We start from the raw sequence: 12,175 nt of genomic DNA, 5'->3' as shown, positions 1-12,175 counted from the left end.
TTCCATGATTGAATCCTATGACCTGATATATCTACGGAATCCAACATGAGGAGTTGCGTACTTTGAATGCGTCAAACGTCCTGCGTAACTGGAGGACTATAAAGGCATGTATCAGGTACAACACGAATCATGTGCTGGATTGTAGATAATCAAGATGGGATTTGTACCTCTCGTAAAGAGAGAGATATCGCTGGGCCCTCGTGTGAGCGAGACTGTAGAAATGTGTGGCCACACTATAGACGAACGCCGTCTATTTCGTACAGTCGAACTCTGTGAACGAGAAAGCAGTCGAATCAGATAAGGTGGCTTCTCCATGCCTTATATTCGACATATTATATCGTGATACAAAAGGATCATCAACCGGAATCATCACTGACATTCATAAGATCACGAACAAACTCTATTCGAGATTGGTAGTCATAGTGTCTCGTTAGAGACCGCCTATGACTTTTATACCCGAGATGGATATTTCGTGTATACTGCTATATCGGATGAGTCTACATGGTCACACACGCAGGGAAGGACAAATGCACGAGAAAACGGCGAAAAACCGAGACAGAGGGTCCAGACCCGATGGACCAGAAGGGCCAGACCCGACGGTCCAACAGGTCCAGACCCGACGGACCAGAAGGGCCAGACCCGACGGTCCAGTAGGTCCAGACCCGACGGTCCATGGGTTGTAGTCCATCCGTTCTGGAGTGTCTGGAACGGACGGTCCGCATAACCCAGACCGTTCGTTCTGCTGTGCTGGAACGGACGGTCCACGTGTAAATCTGGACCGTCCATTCTGGCTTTCGGGTTTTTCGAAAATAAACCGAAGTTAGGGTTAATCACTTTATAAGAAGGAGATTAAGAATCCTAATTGAGTAGAGCCGAAAAAGTAAAATTCTAAAGACCTCTTGGTGAGCTTTGAGGGTCTACGAAGTGATCTAAATCCCGTTTTCTCATTGCACATAACCGAACAATAGATTCGGGTCCTAGCAGACAAGTTCCAATCGTTGGAATCCATCCCCAGGTGTGGATACGTGTAGAGGGCGAGGTAATCTTCCTCCCTTTAGTGATCAGACGAACAATCAATTGATACAGGCCCCAGATCGATTAAGGTAAGCGTTCTAAACGTTTCTACGAAATCATGCATGCTTGGTTTTAGGGTTTTATAGAAATTTTTGTTTTACATCCACTGCGCAAATCCTAGAATCGATCTCTTAGGAATTAGATTCGTTTTAGAGATCTGAGAAATTCCCAACAGAGTCAGAAGGAATCAGCCCAAGCCCATGACCAACTTTTGACTCGGTCTATTTAGAGTTGACTCGGTCCGAGTTAAGATTTAACTCGACCGAGTAAAAACATCAGCCAAGCCCAAAAATATTTTCTGGGCTTCGACTCGCATGTTCACCTAAGTGGAACTGACTCAGTCCGAGTCAAATACTGACTCAATCCGAGTCAGAAGGCTGAGACCATTTCTCGACACTCTGATTTGATCCGAAAACCGTTTGTTCGGCCAAATCCAAGTCTTCCTTTCCGATACTTCACATGTAAATCCGTCCCGAATGGTGTGTGACCCTATAAGCCCTTCTCAGTGGCAGCAGCCTCGAGAACCATTCATGATCTACAAGTCATGGTTAGCCTCTAGCAAGACGCCATGACCACCCACGTTGAATTGAGTTAGAGGTGACCTAACCAAGCAGTAACTGCTCAAATTTTGATCCTTTGTCTCATGATATCATATGTTGAACAAGGACATGGTTTGAGCCACCCTTCAAGTTCAACCGCTTTCTCATCTTGGAAAATCGACTAATAAAATAGATGCAACTTCATCTATAGAGTGACCCACGTTTTTCATAGTCCGATTTCCACGAGAGGCCTAGCGATATCTCTCCTGTTAAGGAGGTGACAAATCTCATATTGCATGTCTACTATCTCCATATGATTCGTGAACGTATCTGATCAACGCCGTTATAATCATCCGGTTAAAGACGACGTTTGACGCAGTCAAGACACGTCACTCCTCCTATTAGATGCTCTAGACATCTTAGGTCTGAGGATCTAAGAACGAACCGCTGTATGAGATTCAAGTCATGACTCTGTCCATGTGACAATCTCATGTGGGTCATCCAGTCACTCGTTCCCAACGAGTACCCATGATTGTGATATGCATCCAATGCATCGATCACACCTCATGCTAGTGTTAATTCATCATTGTTCCCACAATGATAACTGACTAGGGAGTTTAGAATCATTCTCTAATGATTCAAGGGTACTGAAATATAACAAACATGCCAATCATATAACGGGAATAGTAATGCATTCATAAACCAATGAATCAATACAAAGTAAAATATCATATCATGGATCATCCTAGAGCATTACAACAAACAGTTTCTACAAATTTTGGGCAATTTTTTCACTGAGATTACGCTATCGTGCATGCACGATCGCGCTACCATCGTCAGTTTACACAGCCGAAGTATTTCGTTCATAATTTTCTGCTCCGACGTCAGAATTGAGTGGTGTCTATATGTAGATATCAAAGAGAGCTTGGTAATGACATATAGAACGTATAATTTGGATCTATGTGGAGAATAAATATCGGAAGATATAACTCTTTTGTATATGCTCTCGACCGATATCGAAACTTATCGGATCGGTCTAAAACATCTAATAGACTGGGAACTAAACCGTACTATATGAAATACTTAAAAATTGATAAGAATATATAAGACACGGTGTAAAATACCCGGAAAAAAAAAGAAAATTGTAAATAATACCTAAACGGACGGGTAGAATTGCATGACATGAAATAATACACCGGTGGGTGTCGGGTATTGTGCCGCGTAAGAAATTATGATAGGAATAGCATCCTGAGTGTTGTGATTGTGGCTTGCTCGTGTGTGACCCACGATTGATGTTGCTGTGCAACGAAGTATAGCGGTTTTAAGGAAAGAACCGATGATCCACACACATAGTACATATGGACGAATGAGTCAATACTAGTACGATGGAGAAAAACACCAAACCAATACCGGTTGACAAACGAGTCAGTACTTGGGGAGCGGTGACTAATACCGGTTGATGAATGAGTCAGTATTGGTAAAAGTGGTATCCAATACCAATTGATGAACGAGTAAGTACTGGAAGGTTTGGAACCAGTGCCAATTGATCAACGAGTCTGTAGTGGTAAGAAACGGTACGGTTGATGAATGAGTCAGTGTCGTATGGGGTTTATGGGTCTAGTACAGATAGATGAAGGAGTCAGTAGTAAAAAAAATTTGTGTGAGTACCGTACGGGTACATATACACGAATCAGTAACGTACGATACAGAGATTACATAGTGGATACCGGTTGACAATTGAGTCGGTACCACTATGTTGGTCAGGGATACGGTGAGTACGTAGTCAGTATCAGTTGACAACTGAGTCAGTACTGATGCGTACTGGGTCTGAAGAACCTCGTAGACAGTGTCAATGACGACTAAGTCAGTGCTGTTCGTAGGGAAGGGCTTGTGTTGATACCGGTGACGAATGAATCAATACCATACCATCGGAATATCTGGCATGTCACGTGGTCGATGTATGTGGAGGAACGAGTCAACACTATCATGTTGACGAGGATTTGACGGTTAGTCCAAAATGATGTAGTCATCTGAACGTTTGTGTGATTGATTGATAATGATTGTTTGTACTTATAGATTGTTTAGGAATATTAATAGATATCGTTTTATGTGAGAACGAGGTCACTGGTTTCAACCCGAATTATCACTAAGTCGTTTTGCTTAGCCCTCGTTGTTTAACTGTTTTCCAGATCCCGAGGAGTACGAATAGCGTCGTGTGTTGGGATGAGATTGAAGGGTGCCCTCAAGGGCAACATGTGAAGCTTTCCTACCCATAAGACGAATGAAGTAATAATACTGTACAAGAAAATCAGTTAGAAGACATATCATTCTGAAGAATAAAGAAGAATCAGTCAGAATCAGCGGGTAATAATAAATTATTTTTTTAAATTTCTTAGCTCGTGTCTACGACTTGAGAGCAACAGTCCTATGTATGGATGTAAAATAAACGTGGTTTGGGGACATTGGTCCTACATGTATAATATGTACAACTATATCTCGGACATGTGTATTTTGAAAATGTGTGTAAACTATTCTGCTGCATGCTCTTTATAAAATGTTTTAAAAGTGTGAGATTTTATTCTTCTGTATTATTTTATCTATATCGTCCACATGGCACAACCTGTTTACCGAAGGCGGGTTACAGGTGTCACAGTAAAAAATCATAACTTGTGTTGGACCACGGTTCGGGTGAACCGACGTTGGTCCCACATGAACTCATGTTTTGAGAAAAATACTAATACATCCCAAGATAGGCGTTCAGTCAAACCAATGTGCATTCGACCCGAACGCGTGTTCTATGAAACTAGTATTTCACTTAAAGAAGGCACATCTGAGGTCGAGCTTCACCCCCATACTCGTCCTTGACTCGTCCATGTTTGAATTTCTCTTGGATCATGCCTGTGCACGTCGTTTGTAATCTCTTAGTTCTTGAACGCGTTAAGACACCTTCAATCTTCAAGTCCCGCTCCGAACTCTCACCTTCCATCCGTCCTTCCGGATGCCCTCATCATTGTCCTCATATCTGATAACTCATTTGCATCAAACGGACTAAGATCAGTAATATTGAATGTAAAGCTTATGTTATACTCTCCTTGCGCATATATACCCAAAGCAGATTTCCAGGTTGAAAAATTACTTCTTTGTGTCTCTTGTTTGCTTGTTTCACATATTGTGTCATCTTCTTCTCGATGTTAGCTCGCGTCTTCTCATGAATCTGTCTAACAAATTCAACTTTCCATTTTCCATCAAAGTTAGTTTGTTCATTCAAAAACAATATTGATGATAAATCCAACGGTGTTAAAGGATTAAAACCATATACAATCTCAAATGGCGATAACTTAGTTGCATTATGCACAACCCTATAGTAAGCAAACTCAACATACAACAAACAATCATCATCTTATCGAAAGTTTTAGAGAAATCGAGTAAAGCAAGTACAGAAGAATCGATCAACTTAGCTTTAAGCGCGTGAAAAGCTTTCTCTTACGATGTTTTCCACTAGAAGCCTGCATCCTTTTTGATAGTCTGCATCAAAGATGCGGTTGTAGAGCTGAAGTTTTTCAGAACTCGAGGATCGGTTGCTAGATCAGAACTCGATCGAGACTAAATCGGTGAACAAGCAAATATGATGGGTGTGTGGAGTGTGTATGGAGTTGTATGAGAATGAATACGGAACAAAATTAACAATCAATAGATGGAATGTACGAGCTCCAGATTGGTTATCAGGTGGATGGATATTTGCTAAGCATATAAGATCTATAACAATCAACTTGTATTCAGAGATTTCAAGCAACAAAAAAACTAGGGGACTCAACTTCCAACATAAAACCCACCACCTAACATTCTGAAAATTCATATCCTTATGTCGAAATCAGATGTATGAATAACATCGTCACCGATTCACGTCTTAACAAGGCTTTCTATGAAAGGTGTCTCGGACTGGTTTAATTGTAGCTCTTTCCGGGTTAGAATTCTGACTTTTTTGCTCGTTGACAAATTGGGTTGGACTTATTTATATTTAAATCAATCCGATTGAGAATTCTGAGCAAATATCTCACTTATCATACTAGATTAGTTTATTCTAGTTCTAGATCTGCCCGTTCTAGTCCTAGATGTCACCGTGCTAGTTTTGATCCTCCCGTTCTAGTTCTAGATCTGCGGCTTTTCTTCGACAAACTGGATCGGCATGTCCTAGAATTGAACCGGTCCGGGCCAAATCTCTATAAAAATTTCGGTTCCGTCATTTATGTTCTGAAAACGCTCTCCTTTAAAACCCAAATATTGTAAAAATAAAATTTCCTACAAAAGTGAATAACAAGGTAATACCGTAGTATAAAATATCTAAATATGCATATAATAATCATATAAACTGTCTAATGTTATAAAAAATGAATTATTTGGATATGTTTTGTTGAAGTTATAAAGTTGATAATATCACCAGCCAATAATCGACCTATCCATTGAGCGATGGCTGATTATTTGACTTAAATTCTGGATCGTCAAACGATGATTAGTGATTCAAATCGATTTATGAGTCATCGATAATCACCTATCGATGACGGCTAATAATATTGGTTGATTTTCTGATCACTGAATTACCCATCATAAGATGTTGGTGATTTTTGTCGTCCAAGTTATGAATTTGATAATATCACCAGCCAACCAGCCAACAATCAACTTATTTTAAAATAAATAAAGATAAAAAAAAGTGAACTAGTTTAAAAAAAGAATATTTTGTAGATAAAGAATTTAATCCAAAGATTTAACCTTTAACCATTCGTATAATTTTTTAAATTCTAACGTTTAAGTAAAAACGATTCTAATAAAAGGAACAAAAAAGGGCATATCCAAGTATTTCTAAGTAATCAACCATGTGATAGAAACCTTATTCCCTCTTGAGATGAAACATTATGAAAAAACAGTAAAACGCATATAATTTTATACACAACCCAAAGCGGGCAACTCAACTTGCTTCTTACAAAGACTACCGCATATAATTTTATACACAACCCAAAGCGGGCAACTCAACTTGCTTCTTACAAAGACTACTATATCCACAAGATCCCAAGTTCAAATGCACCAACCAAGCTTAAAGAGACTATGGATTGGAGTTCGAAGTCGAAGACATAACCGAGAGAACGTCAGTCACCGAGGCCATAATGCTCAGCGCCGCTTTCACGACGTCCTGTGAGCATCCCGGTTTCACTATTGTCCGAACCTGAAAATGCATCACCAAACACAATCTGAATATGTATGCATTGTATGTATGTATGTATGGTATGTATGTATGAAACTAGATCTGAAAATGTGTAATAACCCGATCAAGATATTCTTGGAGTTTCTTGATACGACCCATGTAGTCTTGGTCCTCGACGCACAAGGTTATGGATTTGGCATCAGCGCCTGGACCATCGAACTGAAGGGGTCCAGGGTTTCTGTACACATCCTCCATTAGACACTTCTGAGCGTTTTGTCTCAATAGCCTGATACAGGGAAAAAAAAACAAGTCATGCTAAGAAGCTTCTAGTGATCCTATTCATAACCGATAAGCGATGATCACGAAATCCTAATATTTGAATCCGCTGAGATATGTAGTTTGTTCGGTTAGGATTACCGCATATGTTTTGAACAACCCCGCAATATTGTATGCTTATGTGGAGTATTGCAGGAGGGAGTTTAGGATGTGAAATAGCGAGGGCAGAGAGTCTTACTCGTATGCTTTGCCTTTCAGATCAACTGTTGCTGGATGAATCGTGGGTTTACCCATAGAAATGGCGCCTGGGTTCGGCGACCAACGCTTCACGCTCATCATTGCCTAAGGTTCATAAAATTTAAAACAGTAAATTGCAAATAAATGGCGTCAAACATGTAACTTACCAAACTAAAAAACTCGACAGGTCTCAACTGTGATTGGTGTAGCACCGCATCGCCATTTGTTGATAGGGTTCTTCAAGTTAGTTATGGTTGCCATGTAGCCACTGAGACCAGCCGCCAATATATGACGACATATATGACCGAGAACCTACATATTATTCGTTTGTTTAAATTCTCGAACAAATTTGGTTGAGCAAAACGATTTATCAGATGTGATTGAAGAGCAATATATAGAATAAGGCATACATATGCATAATCACAGTCAAACTTTGATGCTAGAGATCCACGAGCCTGGTAGCCGAAGAAATGGCAAATCGCATTGAACTTCTTGCCCATGTATGTGCCTTCCCTCTAGAGAATCACAAATATAACATCAAATATAATCAGCCTTAGAACTTACTCCCTATATCATGAGCTCAAACATAGGTGTTGTTAGACACGTTATGTGATCAGGGCCATCAGACTAGTTTAGTAATCTCCAATACAGAAGCTGCAAGACCCATTTAACACAACACCCAGACCTCAACATGAGATTATTTTGCTTAAAGAAACACCCAGCATAAATCATATCGAAAATTACTCTGCATTCACCAAAAGATCAGATCATATTGGCTTTGTGAATCTGGGGGAATATTAGCAGCTGTTCAGAATTATTTTCAATGAGAAAGCAGACTGGTAATGACGTAGACTGATATAATTCATACCAGACGTCTAGTTACTTCCGTTTCCACAAGATTGGCTAGAAGCTTCTCTGTCTCGATCTATAAGAAACAACAAAAAGGAAGAAGTAAGGAAGGGTATGGAATTCAAAAACAGTCAACCGGATTTTCTACATCTACTGATTGTACCTGGGATAGCTGTGCAGAATCATCAGACTCGGGATATAGGAGAAGCTGTCAATTCAAGAAAGTATCATAGAGTGTAGCGTTAGCACAAAATTCTAGCTACTAGTTATATTTCTTTCAAGAGAAACTGAACCTGTTTCTTAATGAATGACGGCAAAAATTCGAATAACGCAGACGCCCAAGGAGAAAGCTGGGAAGAAATCTTATCGGCAGAGATACCTTCCCTGAACAGTCCATGAATTTCCTGCATCATGGCAATTTTGCTATTAAGATAGGTGTGAACAGGGCTTGCAGAGTGTTCTTTTGTAATTAAACGGGAATGAAGTCATGAACTTTCTATAAGGAAAGAGGAATGGTAGAATAGAATACTATACCTTTAACAACGCGTATACTTCTGGAATGCTTTCTATGAGCCCTTCTGGAATTAGAACGACGCCATGATTCTTACCTGGAAGATTGAAATCAGTGTCACATAAATACATGGAGAACTATCCCCAACGTGAGAATAAAAGCGCAAAACCTTGTTCTGCTCTTGCTTGAACAGCATCACAGATTTGTTTTGTGATGTCAAAAAGAGTAAGCTTTGATGCTACAACCTCCTCGCCCAATATTACCTGCTCGATTGCTTGTCAGTTGAAGACAGAATAACAAATTCCTCATGCAGGATAAGATACAAGACTTTATACCATGTTGGGATGAGATTGAAGTGTGCACTCAAGGGCAACATGTGAAGCTTTCCTACCCATAAGACGAATGAAGTAATAATACTGTACAAGAAAATCAGTTAGAAGACATATCATTCTGAAGAATAAAGAAGAATCAGTCAGAATCAGCGGGTAATAATAAATTATTTTTTTAAATTTCTTAGCGCATAATCTCATAGATATGATGTCAATGTTGAATGAAATCTTTGGACTTTGGATACCTTCTCAGCAGAGAGAGCATCAGTGCAGACATTGCTGATGAGCTGGGAATTGACCTGCACAGCGTGAAAATCAGTCAGAACATAAACAGAGGAGAAAAATGATCCGAGCTAGTCTTTTGGTGCAGAGTTCATAGACAACAGATGAAAGCATGTGGCAGAAATGCGACTGCCGATAACTTGACAAAATAAATCGATAAATGATCTGAAACAACAGCTGATGTTCATAATCTTTGTGCGGTGGTACCTTGCATATTGTATCAAAGCCAACATTGGTCTCTACGAATTGATTCTTGAGGTCTCCGTTCAACGTGACGGGTACACCAACCACCTGTGAGTTTTAAATTAATTTTGTAATAAACAAATCGCAGAGAAACAGATTGATAACAATAAATAAGAAGAGGTATGATATAGCACACCTCTTTGTAAGAAAATTCCAGCTATTGAAGATGACAGTAAAAGCAAATAATACATAGGAATGACCTTTGTTGGGCATTTTGCTCTAGCAAATGTCTCGGCCAGCTGAGCAGCGTCCGTGTTTGATGTTACACCTGGAAATGGCGCAAAACTCTGATATTTACCAAATCCAAAGAGAGTAATTCGGCCTCTGAAAATTTTTGCAAAGTCCATATGCATAGTTACCTCCAACAATAACAAGGCCATCCAGTTTTAACTCCCTGCATGCTTCAAGCGCAGCATCAACTTGCTCAGTGGTTCGGATTTGATCTTTTGTCCGTCCAAGCAAATCATAGCCCCCTTGCAACAAGACAATTACGAAGGAAGCTTATGAGACAACACAAATAAACTCCACCAGCTAAAACAAATACCAACAGCTAAAACAAGCTGCTCACCTTGCAACAAGACAATTACGAAGGAAGCTTATGAGACAACACAAATAAACTCCACCAGCTAAAACAAATACCAACAGCTAAAACAAGCTGCTTACCTTGGTTTTTGTAGGTTCTGAGTATGTCATCAGTGATTTCAAGGGTTTTCTGTGCAAACAAACCTTCTGATCCACCTATAAACAGGAATCGCCGATGCCAAATCAGGAAATTGTACCAAATCAAAGCAAATACGACAAATACATGATCATACCCAAAAATCCTAGCAAGGTGCTTTGTGGGTTGTGAATCTTAAGAGCATCATACAGGCCCCAGATCACATTATGTCCACCAGGAGATTGTCTTCCACAGAATAAGAATCCAACTCTACAACCAAAAAAAAAAAACACAGGACATGTTTTTTGACACCTCGTACCACAAGCTCCAAACTTTTATCTAACAGCATTAAGGAATAAAATTGTAGGAAAATAACGGCTAGGACAGAATAACCAGACTCATACCGAATAGCCTGATGCTCAGTTATGATCTGTGCACCAGGAACTTTAGCAGTTGCTCTAAGAAAGTGGACCAGACGCTGTCCGTAAGTGTTTGGGAAGGCTCGAGCAATGATATGAGCACTGTCGACTTCTGCAACCGTCGTCGCATCACCAAACTCCACACGGACGGTGGTTCCCTGAAAAATCGCCGTCACATAGAAAGATTAAACCCATGAGATCAAACCGCGTATAGCTCATGATTTTTCCTAAAAGATTTTAAAAAATTTCACTGGCTATAGATATATCTGCAGAAAAATTACGACCTTTCCGTAAACAAACCTCGCATCAAAATGGTTTATAAAAAACCAAAATCTATCATAGTTCTGAAATCCAGTTTATAGAATGCCTCAATTACCATTTATTTAGAGAAGAAACGGTGGCAAACAGAAGCCCTAACATTAACACCTAGTTCCGAAATCTCACCAAAACGCATAACGTAAGTCACAAACAACGAGATCAACAACCAAATCACAGAGGGAGAAACAGAACCAGCCAAAGAGGAGCTCGAATTCACCGGCATCGATGGAAAACGTGATCTCAAAAGCGAAATAAGGAAAAAAAACTGAACACTAGAGATAAAGAGAATCGGAGACCTGAAGGCAAGGAGGGAGTTCTGGCTCGTAATGCGACCTGAGTTCCTGAATATCGGAGAGTTCTCGAGGAATCCCGTAATCGGAATCCATGGAAAATCTTCTGAGTTTTTCTTCTCTTGATGTTGGTTGTGACTCGGTGAGTAAAAATTTTCGGCTGTGAAGTGAAGACGAACGATAACAATATCTGACTGTAGGTTTATATACATATATATATATATGTATATGTATAAACATATCCATTGGTGGAAACGATGGAGTCGGCGTAATACCAACTAAGCCGTTGGTTTCGCTTTTTGATCTTTGCCATTCCGCTCACGATATTACGAGAGTGCCACGCAAGTCACGCTCGAATTACTATTACACCCTTCGTCAAAAGGAATATTGGCTAAAAAAACGTTGGTTTTGTAACAAAATACAAACTTTGTTTATAATACTTAAATAAATATTTAACGTAACTTTTGGTCTGCTAATGTATAATAATTAATAATCTTATATATTAGTAGCTAACTAGAATAATTTTTTTTTTGTATTTTTTATATTTTAAATAGATATCAAGATATAAATATTTAATTATTAATTAGTTTAATATTTATTTAGATATTAAAACATTAAAGTATGTCAATATTTATCATTTGTGGAATAGCACCAAAAGGTAGTAGTTGAGGTGTTTCTGGTTTAAAAGGTTATATTTAAATTGAATTCAATTATATTGCTCTATTATTCTTTAAATGACATAATTTCTTATATAAATTCAATTCAAATGTATTTAACGACATTTTTTATTTGAACTACGTAACATATATTTTATAGATGATTTTACTTGCTTATACATTATGTATCCCTTTTAACATGTGATGTTACTCTATTATCCCCTTTTAACATATTTATATTTTATTCTATTTTATAGGTTGAAAACCCATAAGAAAAAAGGGAAAGAGAAAATTCAA

The 12,175-nt window shown here is 38.9% G+C and overlaps 1 protein-coding gene across 1 annotated transcript; it reads right to left on the bottom strand.

Annotated features, from left to right (window-relative positions):
* Nucleotides 1–6,527: 6,527 nt before the first annotated feature.
* LOC104804960 (pyrophosphate--fructose 6-phosphate 1-phosphotransferase subunit alpha-like) lies at nucleotides 6,528–11,435 on the bottom strand. Its single transcript, XM_010529348.1, has 19 exons — nucleotides 11,229–11,435; nucleotides 10,600–10,772; nucleotides 10,353–10,465; nucleotides 10,201–10,275; nucleotides 9,897–10,010; nucleotides 9,738–9,805; nucleotides 9,502–9,585; nucleotides 9,258–9,311; nucleotides 9,019–9,099; nucleotides 8,853–8,946; nucleotides 8,707–8,780; nucleotides 8,466–8,576; nucleotides 8,336–8,380; nucleotides 8,192–8,248; nucleotides 7,734–7,838; nucleotides 7,519–7,635; nucleotides 7,325–7,428; nucleotides 6,931–7,096; nucleotides 6,528–6,831 (listed from the first exon to the last, which is right to left on the bottom strand). The coding sequence occupies exons 1-19, from the start codon at nucleotides 11,316–11,318 to the stop codon at nucleotides 6,712–6,714; spliced, it is 1,845 nt and encodes a 614-aa protein (XP_010527650.1). The 5' UTR covers nucleotides 11,319–11,435; the 3' UTR covers nucleotides 6,528–6,711.
* Between the last annotated feature and the right edge of the window lie 740 nt (nucleotides 11,436–12,175).

Source organism: Tarenaya hassleriana, unplaced genomic scaffold (assembly GCF_000463585.1).
Source record: "Tarenaya hassleriana unplaced genomic scaffold, ASM46358v1 Cleome103, whole genome shotgun sequence".
Taxonomy (NCBI): domain Eukaryota; kingdom Viridiplantae; phylum Streptophyta; class Magnoliopsida; order Brassicales; family Cleomaceae; genus Tarenaya; species Tarenaya hassleriana.
This window is presented reverse-complemented; position numbering and strand designations above follow the sequence as displayed.

Bases quoted from the DNA above. Each gene is read 5' to 3' on its own strand.
- LOC104804960 (XM_010529348.1), bottom strand. From the start codon at position 11,318: ATGGATTCCGATTACGGGATTCCTCGAGAACTCTCCGATATTCAGGAA. The intron at 8,249-8,335 runs GTACAATCAGTA...TGTTTCTTATAG, and splicing joins ATTCTGCACAGCTATCCCAG to ATCGAGACAGAGAAGCTTCT. The intron at 7,097-7,324 runs GTAAGACTCTCT...TCCCTGTATCAG, and splicing joins CTGAAAGGCAAAGCATACGA to GCTATTGAGACAAAACGCTC.